The 12,437-nt window shown below is 37.1% G+C and overlaps 1 protein-coding gene across 8 annotated transcripts in view; it reads right to left on the reverse strand.

Annotated features, from left to right (window-relative positions):
• Nucleotides 1-12,437, reverse strand: part of UTRN (utrophin) — a 506,643-nt gene that overhangs the window by 101,481 nt on the left and 392,725 nt on the right. For all 8 annotated transcript variants that reach the window (XM_057528183.1, XM_057528180.1, XM_057528182.1 and 5 more), the window contains one exon: nucleotides 4,489-4,757. In XM_057528183.1, the coding sequence (XP_057384166.1) occupies nucleotides 4,489-4,757 (269 nt within the window). The remainder of the gene's footprint in view (nucleotides 1-4,488; nucleotides 4,758-12,437) is intronic.

Below are 12,437 nucleotides of genomic sequence, written 5' to 3' on the forward strand. Positions count from 1 at the left end.
ATTTCTATCATCTCCACCCCTTAAGAGACTAGGCCTATGTCTATGAGTTCCCTTTCTTCTCTTTCATCACTCCAAGTTTAGCTAATGAATAATAGGTATCAAAGTGCTTTGAAGGCTATAAAGTTTTATTAAAACACTACAATATTAATTTGACTTCCTCCTTATGCTTATAAAAAGAAAACCTCTCTAACCACTTCCCAGTTCCCCCTTTTATAACATGTAAAGGCTAGAAATAATCATTATGGTTGGTAAACATCAAAATAATATTAAGAATATGACCTTATTTTAAAAAAGAAAATTAATTTTAGGTAAACCTGAGAATATGTTTCGGCATTTCAAAATTCTTGAATATGTCCAAAAACCACGAGGAAGGTCAAGCTGGAGAGTCAGAAGAATAGATCTGGAGCCCAGAGACAGAGTGAAAGATATGGACTTTGGGGGTAACTGTGTAAATGACACCCGAAACAGTGAGCATGGAAGTCAATGTACAGAAAGAAATATCACTAGAACCCTGAAGACACCAGCATTTCAAAGGCAGGCCTGGAGATGGACATTTGGGATTCAGCTGTAAATAAATGATGCCTGAGGTTGTGGGGTTAGGTAAATTACTCTGTAATATAGCATAAAGCAAAAAAAAAAAAAAAATTAAGAATCAGGTAGAAGAAGGGAAGCCCATGAAGATGTGAAAATTGCTACAGCATGGAAGGAATTCAGAGTTGTAATAGTTTTTCTCCATGACTGCAGACGCTGGCCTTTCATGGATGACAGAATGTGTACAAATAAACGGATTCACAAATACAGTTCAACGAGAAAAGCAGATATATGATAACAGGGACGTTATAGGTCTAAAGAATTCATAATTAATATAGAAGCATGGGACAGAGAGAGGGGTGGGAAAAGAGAATTTTTCAGTCTGGACTTTGAAAAGACCTGAATGCCCTCAGATTCAGTTTGAGACCAATTACAGAACTCAAATCTTTCAAGGTTTCTTCAGTTATGACTTTACATCATACACTAATAATCAGCTTTTAAAATCAATATCTTTGTATTTTGAAGGTATTAACGATTAAAAATGAAATGCTAGAAAATATTCTCAGATTTATATAATTTTAAATAATAACCAGTTTTATTTCAAAAGATGGGGACAGTTTTTTAAAAATTATAACTTCAAGACAGATTTTTTTTAATCTTATAGAAGAAATTTTTTTTCCCCCTCTATAAAAATAATGCTTTTTCTCTTACAAGCCACAGGTAAAAACATTAAAAGTCCTTAGACAGGGCTTCCCTGGTGGTTCGGTGGTTAAGAATCTGCCTGCCAATGCAGAGGACACGGGATAGAGCCCTGGTCCGGGAAGATCCCACATGCCGCGCCACAACTACTGAGCCTGCGCTCTATAGCCCGTGCGCCACAACTACTGAAGCCCGCATGCCCAGAGCCCGTGCTCCGCAACAAGAGAAGCCACCGCAATGAGAAGCCCGCGCACGGCAACGAAGAGTAGCCCTCGCTCATTGCAACCAGAGAAAAGCCTGCGCGCAGCAACAAAGACCCAACGCAGGCAAAAATAAAATTAATTAAATAAATAAATAAATAATAAAATAAAAGTCCTTAGACAAACAATGCATTTTAGGTTTAATTTTGTTTTTGTGGTCCAGTGTTTTATGGTAATGAGGAATCTTTCTATTAAGAAAGTTTATCTTTTGGTTTTTAAGAGCTCCAAATTAAGGGGCTTTCTAAAATAAAGCAAATTTTAAAATTGTTTCAGATCTGTTGTATGTTCTGGTATAAAGAACCAATTTATCATGTTTTGGCTGCACTTTCCTATAGGAGAATAAAAATCTATGTGGTTTTCTTTGCTATGAAAGCAGAAACATCTGTTAGTGTTAAAGGTGCTGACCGGCAGCCCGTTGGCAGATGTGAATCCCAGCCCTTCTCCTGTCAGAGGTGTGTATTCTGCAAATAAGAATGATTAAGGATAATTTTAGGAAGTTAAAATTATTGGATTACCCTAAAAGATTTTGTTTTCCAGTTGCTTTGGTATATTTAATAATATTTGGCAATAATCAGAACTTATTTTCACCTGCCTATAGCTTCACTGGGATTGGGGTATACTTTAGAGCACGTGTAAAACACCCCGGACTTTGCATCAATTTTACTTGGTTTAAAGAGACTTGGGTTTTATTTTCTTTTTTCCTAATAAGATGTTAAAATATCTTAATCCACAGTTTATTACTTTGTCTTAAATATTAGCTGTATTTTTCCTAGCTTTCCCACATAAGCAGAAATTTAAACAGAAGGATTTGGATGCAGAGATGGGTAATTTCTTCAATCAAATGGGATTAACAACTCCCAAATTTTTAGTCCAGATATAACTTCATTTCTCCCTCAACCCTAGTCATCCTGTATTAAAAACTGATGCTTTCAAATTCAAATGGGTAAATTCTTGCTCCAACCAAGAGGCATTTTTGCAAACCAATAGAACATACTTTTCGTAAACCATTGGCTTAAAGATTTTCAGTGTTGAAAAATCATCTTTTAAAATACAAGAAGTGTGCAACTTCCAAAGAACCTATCCTAAAAGGTTTTATTTTCAGTTTGTTATTTTAACTCAGATTCAATTATGGAAAAGCTTTTTGGATACTACAGTCACAGGAAGAAGCCTACTTAATTCACAGGGTCACTGGAAACATGCATATTTACAATGAAAGATGGTACCCCAATACTCTTTCAGTAATAAACATTTTTGGTTGAAAATTTAATACGTAGCTTTTAAAGATTCAAATTCAAGTAGCTGATCAAAGTTAAGCTTAATTACATTATTATGAATGAGGTCTCTACAATGAAAGAGAAGAGCAAGAAAGAAATCATGAAAACTCCACCACTTCCTAGCTGTGTGGGCTTGAGCAGTATCTGCAATGTCATCATTTGTAAAATGGACATAATAATAATACTTATCTTGATGGGTTGCTGGGAGGATTAAAAGAGATACCAATGTAAACTGGCTAAGAACAGTTCTTGGCACACAGTAAGCATCAGTAAATGCTATCTATTATTATTATTCCTATGTCTACACATATATTTATTTACTGATGTAATTTGCCTGAGTAGAATTCAGTTAATTTCCTAGACCTTTCTTCTCTTTTCCTATTCAGCCACAGGCGAAACAAAGGGATAGTATTATCCAATATCTGTGCACAAAAGATGTATATCTTTTGCAATAAAAATTCCGTTCATGATATTGATATTGTCAGCCTGATTTTTCATCCGTTTATCCTTTGATTTGATTCATGACTACCTAGTATATAGTTTACTATGCTACTAAAAACCTAATACACTCTAAATCTGTTATTTGTGTCTTTTATCACCTAAACTCCATTAACTGCTTTTCTGGATATGTTCTACAATACGGGAGCCAAAGGGAATCTAGACCAGAGGTCTAACATCTTTAACTTTGGGCAATACCTGATTACAAACAGAATTTATAGCTAAACTAATTCTTCATTACATACTCAGACAATAAGATATAATTAGCAGATAAGAACTCCCAGGAAAACAGTATACTTTTGATTAAACTTCTAAATCCAACCACTGATTTAAAAAGGAACCTGCCAGACTACACCATGTGGATGCCATTCTGTAAGATCCAGGCTGTGAGAAACACTGTCAAAGAAACAATTCAGTTTCTTCAACAAATACATTGCAAAGAAAACAAACAAAAGATAAATGGGAAATCTGGAGATTAAAAGGGACTTTAAAATATTCTTACAGGGACTTCCCTGGTGACGCAGTGGTTAAGAATCTGCCTGCCAATGCAGGGGACACGGGTTCGAGCCCTGGTCCAGAAGATCCCACATGCCGTGGAGCAACTAAGCCCCTGTGCAACAACTACTGGGCCTGTGTTCTAGAGCCCACGAGCCACAACTACTGAGCCCATGGGCCACAACTACTGAAGCCCACGCGCCCAGAGCCCGTGCTCCGCAACAAGAGAAGCCATTGCAACGAGAAGCACGCGCACCGCAAGGAAGAGTAGCCCCCCCTCGCCACAACTAGAGGAAGCCCGCGCGCAGCAACAAAGACCCAACGCAGCCAAAAAAAAAAAAAAAAAAAACCCAACCTCAGTAATATAATTAAAGGTCCTCTGCTGTATTATTTAAAAAAAAAAAAAACTCAACGAAAACAGGTAAAACTAACCTATATTGTTTAGGGATGCACAGCTGGGTGAAAACGTATAAAGAAAAGTAAAAGTAAATTATTGTAGAAGTCACCTTAGTCGTTAGTTTGGCGGGGATGGGGGTTCTGATGGTGAGGGGCATATGGAAAACATCTATTATGTCTGGAAAAGCTCTATATTCTGATTTTGGTGGAGGTCGTAACAGTGTTGGCATTATAACAATCCCTCATAACAGTTTATATATGTGGCTCTCCTTATTTGTGTTATATTTAACAATAAAGGATTTCTTAAATCCTTTATCTGAGGCAGGGATGCTGACCATGGTTTTCTCAATGTGGTCCTGCAGCGAGTCGATGAGCAAGTCTCCCACAGGCTTCCAGCCATTCCGCACGGCCTCCGCCTCCTTCAGGTCAGCATCGAGCTCATCCATCGCTCCCTGCAGGTCTCTGAGCTTCTCCAACGCCTTGTCCACTTGCTTTTGCCAATTGCTAGTAACAGCATTTAGACTTTCCCACTTCCCTTTGACTTCAGACGACTGCTTACGCATGGCTTTGGCAATCTTTTGGGCTCTCTCCTCAGGAGTCAATTCTGTGATTAAAAAAAAAAAAACAAAGAATATTTGGACGCTTGATCAACTCTACATTCTTAGAGCCAAGTGTGAATCACCTTTTGAAGGGTTGCTACCAGCGTACGCTAGCCAGGGTAAGAAAAACTGTTTCCATACTTCCTCCACTGATCCCTACTACTTCTCCAAAGAAGAAAAGAGCTACTCAGAGTAAAAGTGGCCCAGTGGTTTTGGTGACTTCTGAATTTTAATGTATTTGCAAACCTTGAAATGTAACAAGATAACTCAAGAAATAAAACAATTTTTCTTTAACATAAATTAATTACATAAAATCCAGAGACAGCTTTTCATTAGTTTTTCTCTGTCCTCAGAGAAATGGGAATGATAATTGGGAGAGAAATAGCTTTAAGTCATGAGGAAAAACTCTGAAAAAATAAGATTAATTTATCGTGTTACAAAAAAATACAACTGAAGACAAATAACATATCTTAGGTACTTCATCATCGCTGAATCTTTAATACAAGGCATTCTTTGTAGCCCAGAAGTGTAGCACGTCCACAAATATTTCAACAAGAAGACAGCAAGGTTTCAAGGACCACCCTAAATATTTAATAGAGCAAGATGGCCTCCAGAATGTCTGAAATAAAGTAGACTTTTCAGACAGGAAAGGGCAGGCATAACGCAAGATGCTGCCACAGGACAGGGGCAGGAAGAAAGAGTAAGAGTCTAGAAGACAAGCAAAGGGAACGGACAGAAGTCAAAGTCAAGTTGAAAGCCAAGGGTCAGAAATATAGTGATGAGAAGCTGGCAAGACAAGGGCAGGGGAACTTGATGGTCATAGAGCAGACACTCTCAAAACAGGTTAAATAGATCCCCAGCTAAACACTCCTGGGCCTCACTACCCTCAACACCGCAGGATGCCTCCTTTCCTCTCTAGCTGGTTTGATGGTTGTCCTAAGTGTCCCCTGGACAACAGAGAGGCAAGTCAGAAACATACAGTCAAGGTAAACTGTACATTAATTTAAGATAGAAGTGCATATTCTTCTTTGTGATAACATCCCATCTTTTAGTATCAATCACATTAGCAACATCCACTTCCTCTCAAAACATTCCAAACCATTCATAAAATGCACTGAAGTTCATCAAACTTCTGGTAAGATGAAATTCATGGTAAGATGAACTGAAGCAAGCTCTCCTAAACTGTAACTTTCCTACGCAACATAAATTTGTCTGCCTGTCTTTATTTAAATATTATTTAAAAGTCAAAGGGACAGAACATTTATTTTTATCTAAGTTTCCAGAAATTTCGAGACCTCAATATTTAGATGAAAGCAGCTTTTTTAAATCTCTGGGAACTACATGCATGATGAAGAGTTTAGCAACCACAGAACTCCGAGTGTGCTGCTGAAAGGCTGTGAGGCTACACAGAAACATGACCAATCCCGTCAGCTGAATTGATTACAAGAAGAGACAATGTTATGATAAGTAGACAGGCTGAGCATACCAGTAAAAGATAAATAAGGAAAAGAAGTGAGTTAGAGACCCAGCTTCAAGGAATGTTTAGGCTCAGATACAGTCCAGTACAACGGTGATGGGAGGGAGTCGAGAATCCTGGAAAAAAGCCCTAAAACTTATAACATGTCAGGATTTCAAGTTTAGGAAACTTAGAAAAAGCTTTGTAAGGAAAGGTACATCATTAAAAGGGCAACTTTATTTAAATCCTTAAGCCTTCAAGATTTTTTTATAAAATGAAAAATATGTAATATTAATACGATCCATATTTTATATACATATACCATGCTCTGTGTAAGGTGAAAAAAATCATCCTTAGCCTGATAAGAAAGGGAGTTGATAATTTTTATGATGGTAACACCCGTGTTTGTTAATTAGTCACTTCGGCTTTTTCAAAGATATATTTTAAGCACTCATGTTTTACTGACTTTTGTAAAAAAGAAATACAGTGCCAATTTCAGAAGAGACAACTTAATTATGATGATTTTCCTCTGGATAAAGTAAAAACTGTTTCTAAGTCAGTCACTGAATAACCTGGCAGGGAGACATACGGCTTCTTTGTCCTGTGACAAAATACCCAACACTGGCTGTGACTTTTTGTCTTCACTTAATGTAAAATCTTTTGATTGAGCAGTCCTTTTGTACTATTTATAATATAATCCCCACTCAAGCAGCTACTCAGAAGAAAAGTTCTACGTTCAATTCACCATCTGTTTGCCAGAAAGGAAGCATATTAACTAATCACAGAGTCAGAATAAAAGTGCTTCCTGTTGCAGCAGCAATCTCAGTTTAATGCATACTTTAAACCAAGAACAGAGCGAAGTAAAAAGCCAAACACAAACTTTCCAGGATGTTTGTGAAACAGGTAATAAGTAGCAACATGTGAAATCCCAAGTTATCCCAAGTTATGAGTTTGGGGTAAGAAAATTAAAAAAAGGAATTAAAACAGCAAGAGAGCATAAAAGATGAAAATAATAAAGGGATATCCCAACATTAAAAAAAAAAATCCTCCTGTTACTTGAAAATCAAAGGACAAAGTTTGCTTCAAATTTTCTGAATGGATACTTTGCAATAAATTTTAAGACCCTCATGCAAGAGTGGAGAATCTTCTGGACCAGTGGTTCTGAATTCTGGTGACATATTAGAAACCACCCTGACGGTTTGACTGTTTGCTTGCTTGTTTGTTTTTAAATGCTGATCCCCAAGGACGAAGTATTAAAAGATCCTGGTTTAGTTGGTCAAAGGTGAAGGGCGGCATGGATAAATTTTAAAAAGCTCCCCAGGTGACTGTAACGTGTTGCCAGAACGGAACACCGCCAGCCTACTGGCTTATAAATTGATTTCTCTGGTCAGTGCTGTTGAAGCTGGACAGTGTTTCCAATCCAGTGAGCTGCTCTGTCATTCCCACGTAGAGCAGGGCACTAACTACTGAAGGTGGGAGAGCAAATGAAGCTCCATGATAAGAGGGTAATCTAATTTGCATTTGAAAAGGCAGTAATAGAGGCTAATCAAGAGACAGGAAACAGCAGGATAAAACCAAGTAAATTCAGTGACAGTTCACAGACCAGAAGCACTTTTCCTAGGTCACTTTCCTACTCCCTGGGGTGTGTGTGTGTGTGTGTGTGTGTGTGTGTGTGTGTGTGTGTGTGTGTGTGTGTGTGTGTGTGTTTCTGAGAGAGTACTTTGTTTCACTCTTCATTCTCCCATTCTTCTCCCATCACACCTTCTCACTTATCTGGCCAAACTCTGAGGATGGAATTGTATTTAATTTTTATATTTATATTTAGATTACATAGTATATATAGTATAATGTGATATGATGTATTATAAATATTAACATATTTACTTTATATTTATATAATTAAAATAGCAATTTTTTTATTGTGTTACAAAACATTTAAGGAAGAGTAGATAATTATCTTTAGGAAGAAGGAAGAAGAGGGAGGAACAAGGAATGACCAATCCTGAAGTTTTCTTTCTCGGCTGGTGGTTTTTAGTCTTCAAATATGCAAATTAATTGCATGGCATTTACACCACTCTCTCCTTTCTACCCTGGGCAGAAAGACTCACATGCTTCAGTGGAATACAGGTGGAACACGAACCTGGACCAGAAGCAGAGACTAAGACTTGCAATCAGCACTGCTCCCATCCTGCCCTTGGCTCCTAGGTGAGCTAGATGACCTGCTCGTCCCAGCTTTATCAAGTGGGAACACTATTTTCCATCTGGGGAAACATTTTACACTAAGGGCCTCTTTTCCCTCTGAAATTCAATTATATAAGAAAGGCAAAGCCGCTGTATGTCTCCAAGAAATCTTATAATAGAGGAGAAAAAAAACCCTCCTTTTGTGTGCCTATAATTTTTTTTTTACATTTAAAAACATTAAAGTATATGTTCCTCCTATGAAATAATGTACAAATCGATTAGAATCAGCCCAGTTATTTTAAATAAAGATTTTCCATATTTATCATATTTCCTTTCTCTATTACAGAATAGACACATAATCTCCATAGTGACTTTTTAGAGTCCAAAGCCTTATGTCATGCATGTTTGTTCTTTTCATCTTGGTTTTGCAGTACTCAGTCTAGAGACTAGTATGTCCTCAATATATATAATTACTGAATTGAAATTTTCAATTTTCTGAATGGAATTTCCAGCTTTACTCTTTATTGAGAATATTCAACTTCATAATTTTAAGTGGAAATCTTCCCACTTGTTTTTTCTTCCTCCTTTCCAAACCCATGACAGCATTTATATTAAAAACAACAACAACAAAAAAAACCACTTTTTTTTTTTTAACTGTGAAAGAAAAGGATAAACCTTACAAAGTCATTTCAAGTATGGTAATTCCATCTTATTTGTACTGTTTGCTTATTTTTTACATGTATCTATAATCTTATTGTATTTCATCAAGAGAGGAAGAGGAGATATTAAGACAAACAAGTATAGGAAAAAATTCTCCAGAGTAGCATTTTCACCCCATGGACAATATGGTGCAAGGAAAGATTTGTTCATAGGCCGATTCCAATACTAATTAGTTATATAATCATAGATATATTCCTTATCTCCTTGAACTTCAGTTAATATCTATAAAGCTACCGATACATGCCTGGCACACAGAAAAGCTTCAACAGAGGTTAATTTCTTTCATTTTTAAAATGATTTTGTTACTAAGTCTGGGCGGTTTAGATATCTCTAGAGATTTTCACATAAGCAAACCAAGTTGATTAGCCAACAAGAATTCACAGGAAAAAACAAAGCATTCCTGTAGATCTAGAGACTAGACGTGACTTACTCTCACTCTCCGTCTTCATCCCCATTCCATTTTTCTCTCTCTTCTTCGTGACCAAAAGATGCTCCTGATTCAGATAATGCAAAACATATTCTCCTCAAATTTTCTGATTACATGATTAAGATCAACTTAATCTGTCTGAAATGATCAGTGTTGAAGAGGACCCTGCCCGCTTCCTATACTGTATGATAACTGGTGACAATTCATTAGGAACCAGATTAAAAGTACACCATCAAGTGCCATCAGCTGATTACTACAATATTTCTAATTATTTTCATCTAATAAATTATAAAGATGACAATAGTAAGAGGCTACCCAAAGTAGATTAACCTGATAATGTGTAGCCTAAATCTTTCAGTAGGAATATGATAAAGATGATACGGATCCATCCATGCTGCCAACGAACTTGTCAAACCCTTAAGGGGAAAAAAAAGATCGTGGACAGATACATTTAGGGAAAAGCAAGAACTCCAAAGTAAAGAGGTTTAGGGAACATATTCCACAGATACCAAAATATAAGGTATTAATGGCGGTATGGGTGGAGGTGGGATGGATGGAGATAATAGGAATATAGACCACACCATGGAGAGAGATAACCAGCACTTCTGACCAGAAGTCAATCAAGGTTCAGCTAGAGTCTGAATACTTTAATGTTTCACTCTTCCTATAAAGTGGGCCAAAGTAAGTAAACCCAGCACTGAGCTAAGGATGAAGCATGAAGAGACCATTAAGAAGGTTAACCTCCAAGGAAAAAGGTAGGAACAGCAGAAAGACCATGGAACAGAACTAGCTAAGCCACATGAGATCCATTTGCTGTAATGGAATATTCCCTGAATTTCCTCACACTAATGGCAGTTTTATAATTTATTCAAGTCAGTTTTGAGTGCTGGACAGCAGCAGACAGGTCACTGATGGTCCTGAGAGGGGAGAATAGAAATTGGGAATGTAAGTGCCAGGTGGGCAAGGATATGTTTTGTTCACTGCTGTCTCCCCATATCTAGAATACTACCTGGCACATGGTAGGCATTCAATAAGTACTGGTCAAAGATCTATGTTCAATATCTTTGTTTTGATAAAAAAAATTTACCTTTAAGATCAAAGGACAGGGCTCTTCAATTAAAAGTCTCGCATTTCTGGCCACACCACTGCCCATCTCTCCCCAGGCTGCTTCCCTGAGGAACATAGCCGCTAATGATCCATCAACGTACAAAAGAAGACCTGGGCTTTCTATTCAAGCTTAGCCATTCTTACGAAAGAAGTTAGGCATGTCTTAGGTTTATGTATTGCCAAAATAAGTGAGAAGTTTAAAGTGGAGAATTTATGCCTTGGCTAGGATTATACTTTTTAAAAGATAGCAAACCCTCCAATTCACTCGTGAAGACTCCAGCTCTCAAGAGGAACAGCAACAACAGGAAAAGAGGAACACACCACACTGAAAGCGTTTAGTCTCCTCCTATGCTTTATGTTTAAATCAGAGTGACACTCCAGATGTTGATTTCAATAAAATACATACATGTAAATTATTGCCATCTTTTTTAACGAGGCACGTGTGATTTATGGATGGCTGTAATGGTGATTAGAGACCATAACAGATAGTAAACAATTAATTTAAAATGCTGTGTCCATCAAACTAACCTTTGTTATCATATAATTCTTCATCAAGAATGTTGATTTATTTAAATTGAATTTCACTATGATGGTATTCATTAGCATGCAAACAAGTTTGTGAAATTTTTATCCAATCAATACGCTTACTCAGCCGGCTCATTATATTTTAGGAAAGTTGAAGACTGCATTCATTACATCCATTCATACATTATGGAACCTTAAAATGGGAAGGATCACACTGGATCTCTGTAGTTAACACTGGAAATGAAAGTAACATTATATTTTTCTGTGTCTTTTCATGCATTATAACTTTACTAATCTAATTTGGACTTAACAAAGCTAATTAAATTATTGCCTTGGTCTATAGGCCTGAAAGCAATTATTATTCCTTCAAGTTTTTTAATGAAAATTAAAAAGACAAAGTCTAATATTGCCTAAACACCTTCTCCCTTGGTGCTAGGAAATCAGTGAACTGGTATGTCATTCCATTAAGCAGCCTAATATTTCACAAAAGGAAAAGTAAGAATGAAGGGAAAAGCATATTAATTATTGCATGAAATTTTTATAAGTAGAAGAATATAGAAAGCAAAATCTTATTTTTACTGATTATCTAGAAGTGCTTTGATTATTGGGGTAGTTAAGATAGTATGCTATGATGGTTCAGGGCATCAAGGGTTGTGACAAGCCTGAGTTGGTGTTTCAGCTCTGTCACATGGGTGACAGTAGGCATCCAAACATCTCAAAGTCTCAGTTTCCTCATCTGTCAAATGGGTGGTAACAGTACTCATACCTCAAAGAGTTGTTATGAGAATTAAAGGAAACGGTACCTGGAACACTGTAGGACGCTGATAAATGTTGATTTGTTGTGAACATCTATTTTGACTAACATTTCTCTCTTCTCCCTTCCTTTTTAGGCATTGATTCCTCCTCCATCTAACATGATGCTTATAAAGGGGGTCTGCCAATCCCAGAAGACCCTGAGCTCCATGTTACTCAAGCTGAGTGAGTGTTGCTCTCTCTTGGAATGTGCTGGATCTAAAGAAGGGTTTTCCCTCCCTGGTATGTGGTTGTGAGATATAAGGTCATAGGAAAGCAAAGAAAAGAAAACTTGTGGAGAGAAGCAGAAAGGAAGACATGGAGAAAGGTTCTGACTGCCATTTCGATTCCTGTGGCCAGCTGTGTCCTTGCCCTCACTGTAATTTGGTTATGGGGGCTAATACATTCGTCCATGTGCCTACACTTATGGAAGCTGGCTGTCTGTCATCTACAATGAATGGGGTTCTAATTAATAAA

This window comes from Balaenoptera acutorostrata, chromosome 14 (assembly GCF_949987535.1).
Source record: "Balaenoptera acutorostrata chromosome 14, mBalAcu1.1, whole genome shotgun sequence".
In the NCBI taxonomy this organism is placed as follows: Eukaryota; Metazoa; Chordata; class Mammalia; order Artiodactyla; family Balaenopteridae; genus Balaenoptera; species Balaenoptera acutorostrata.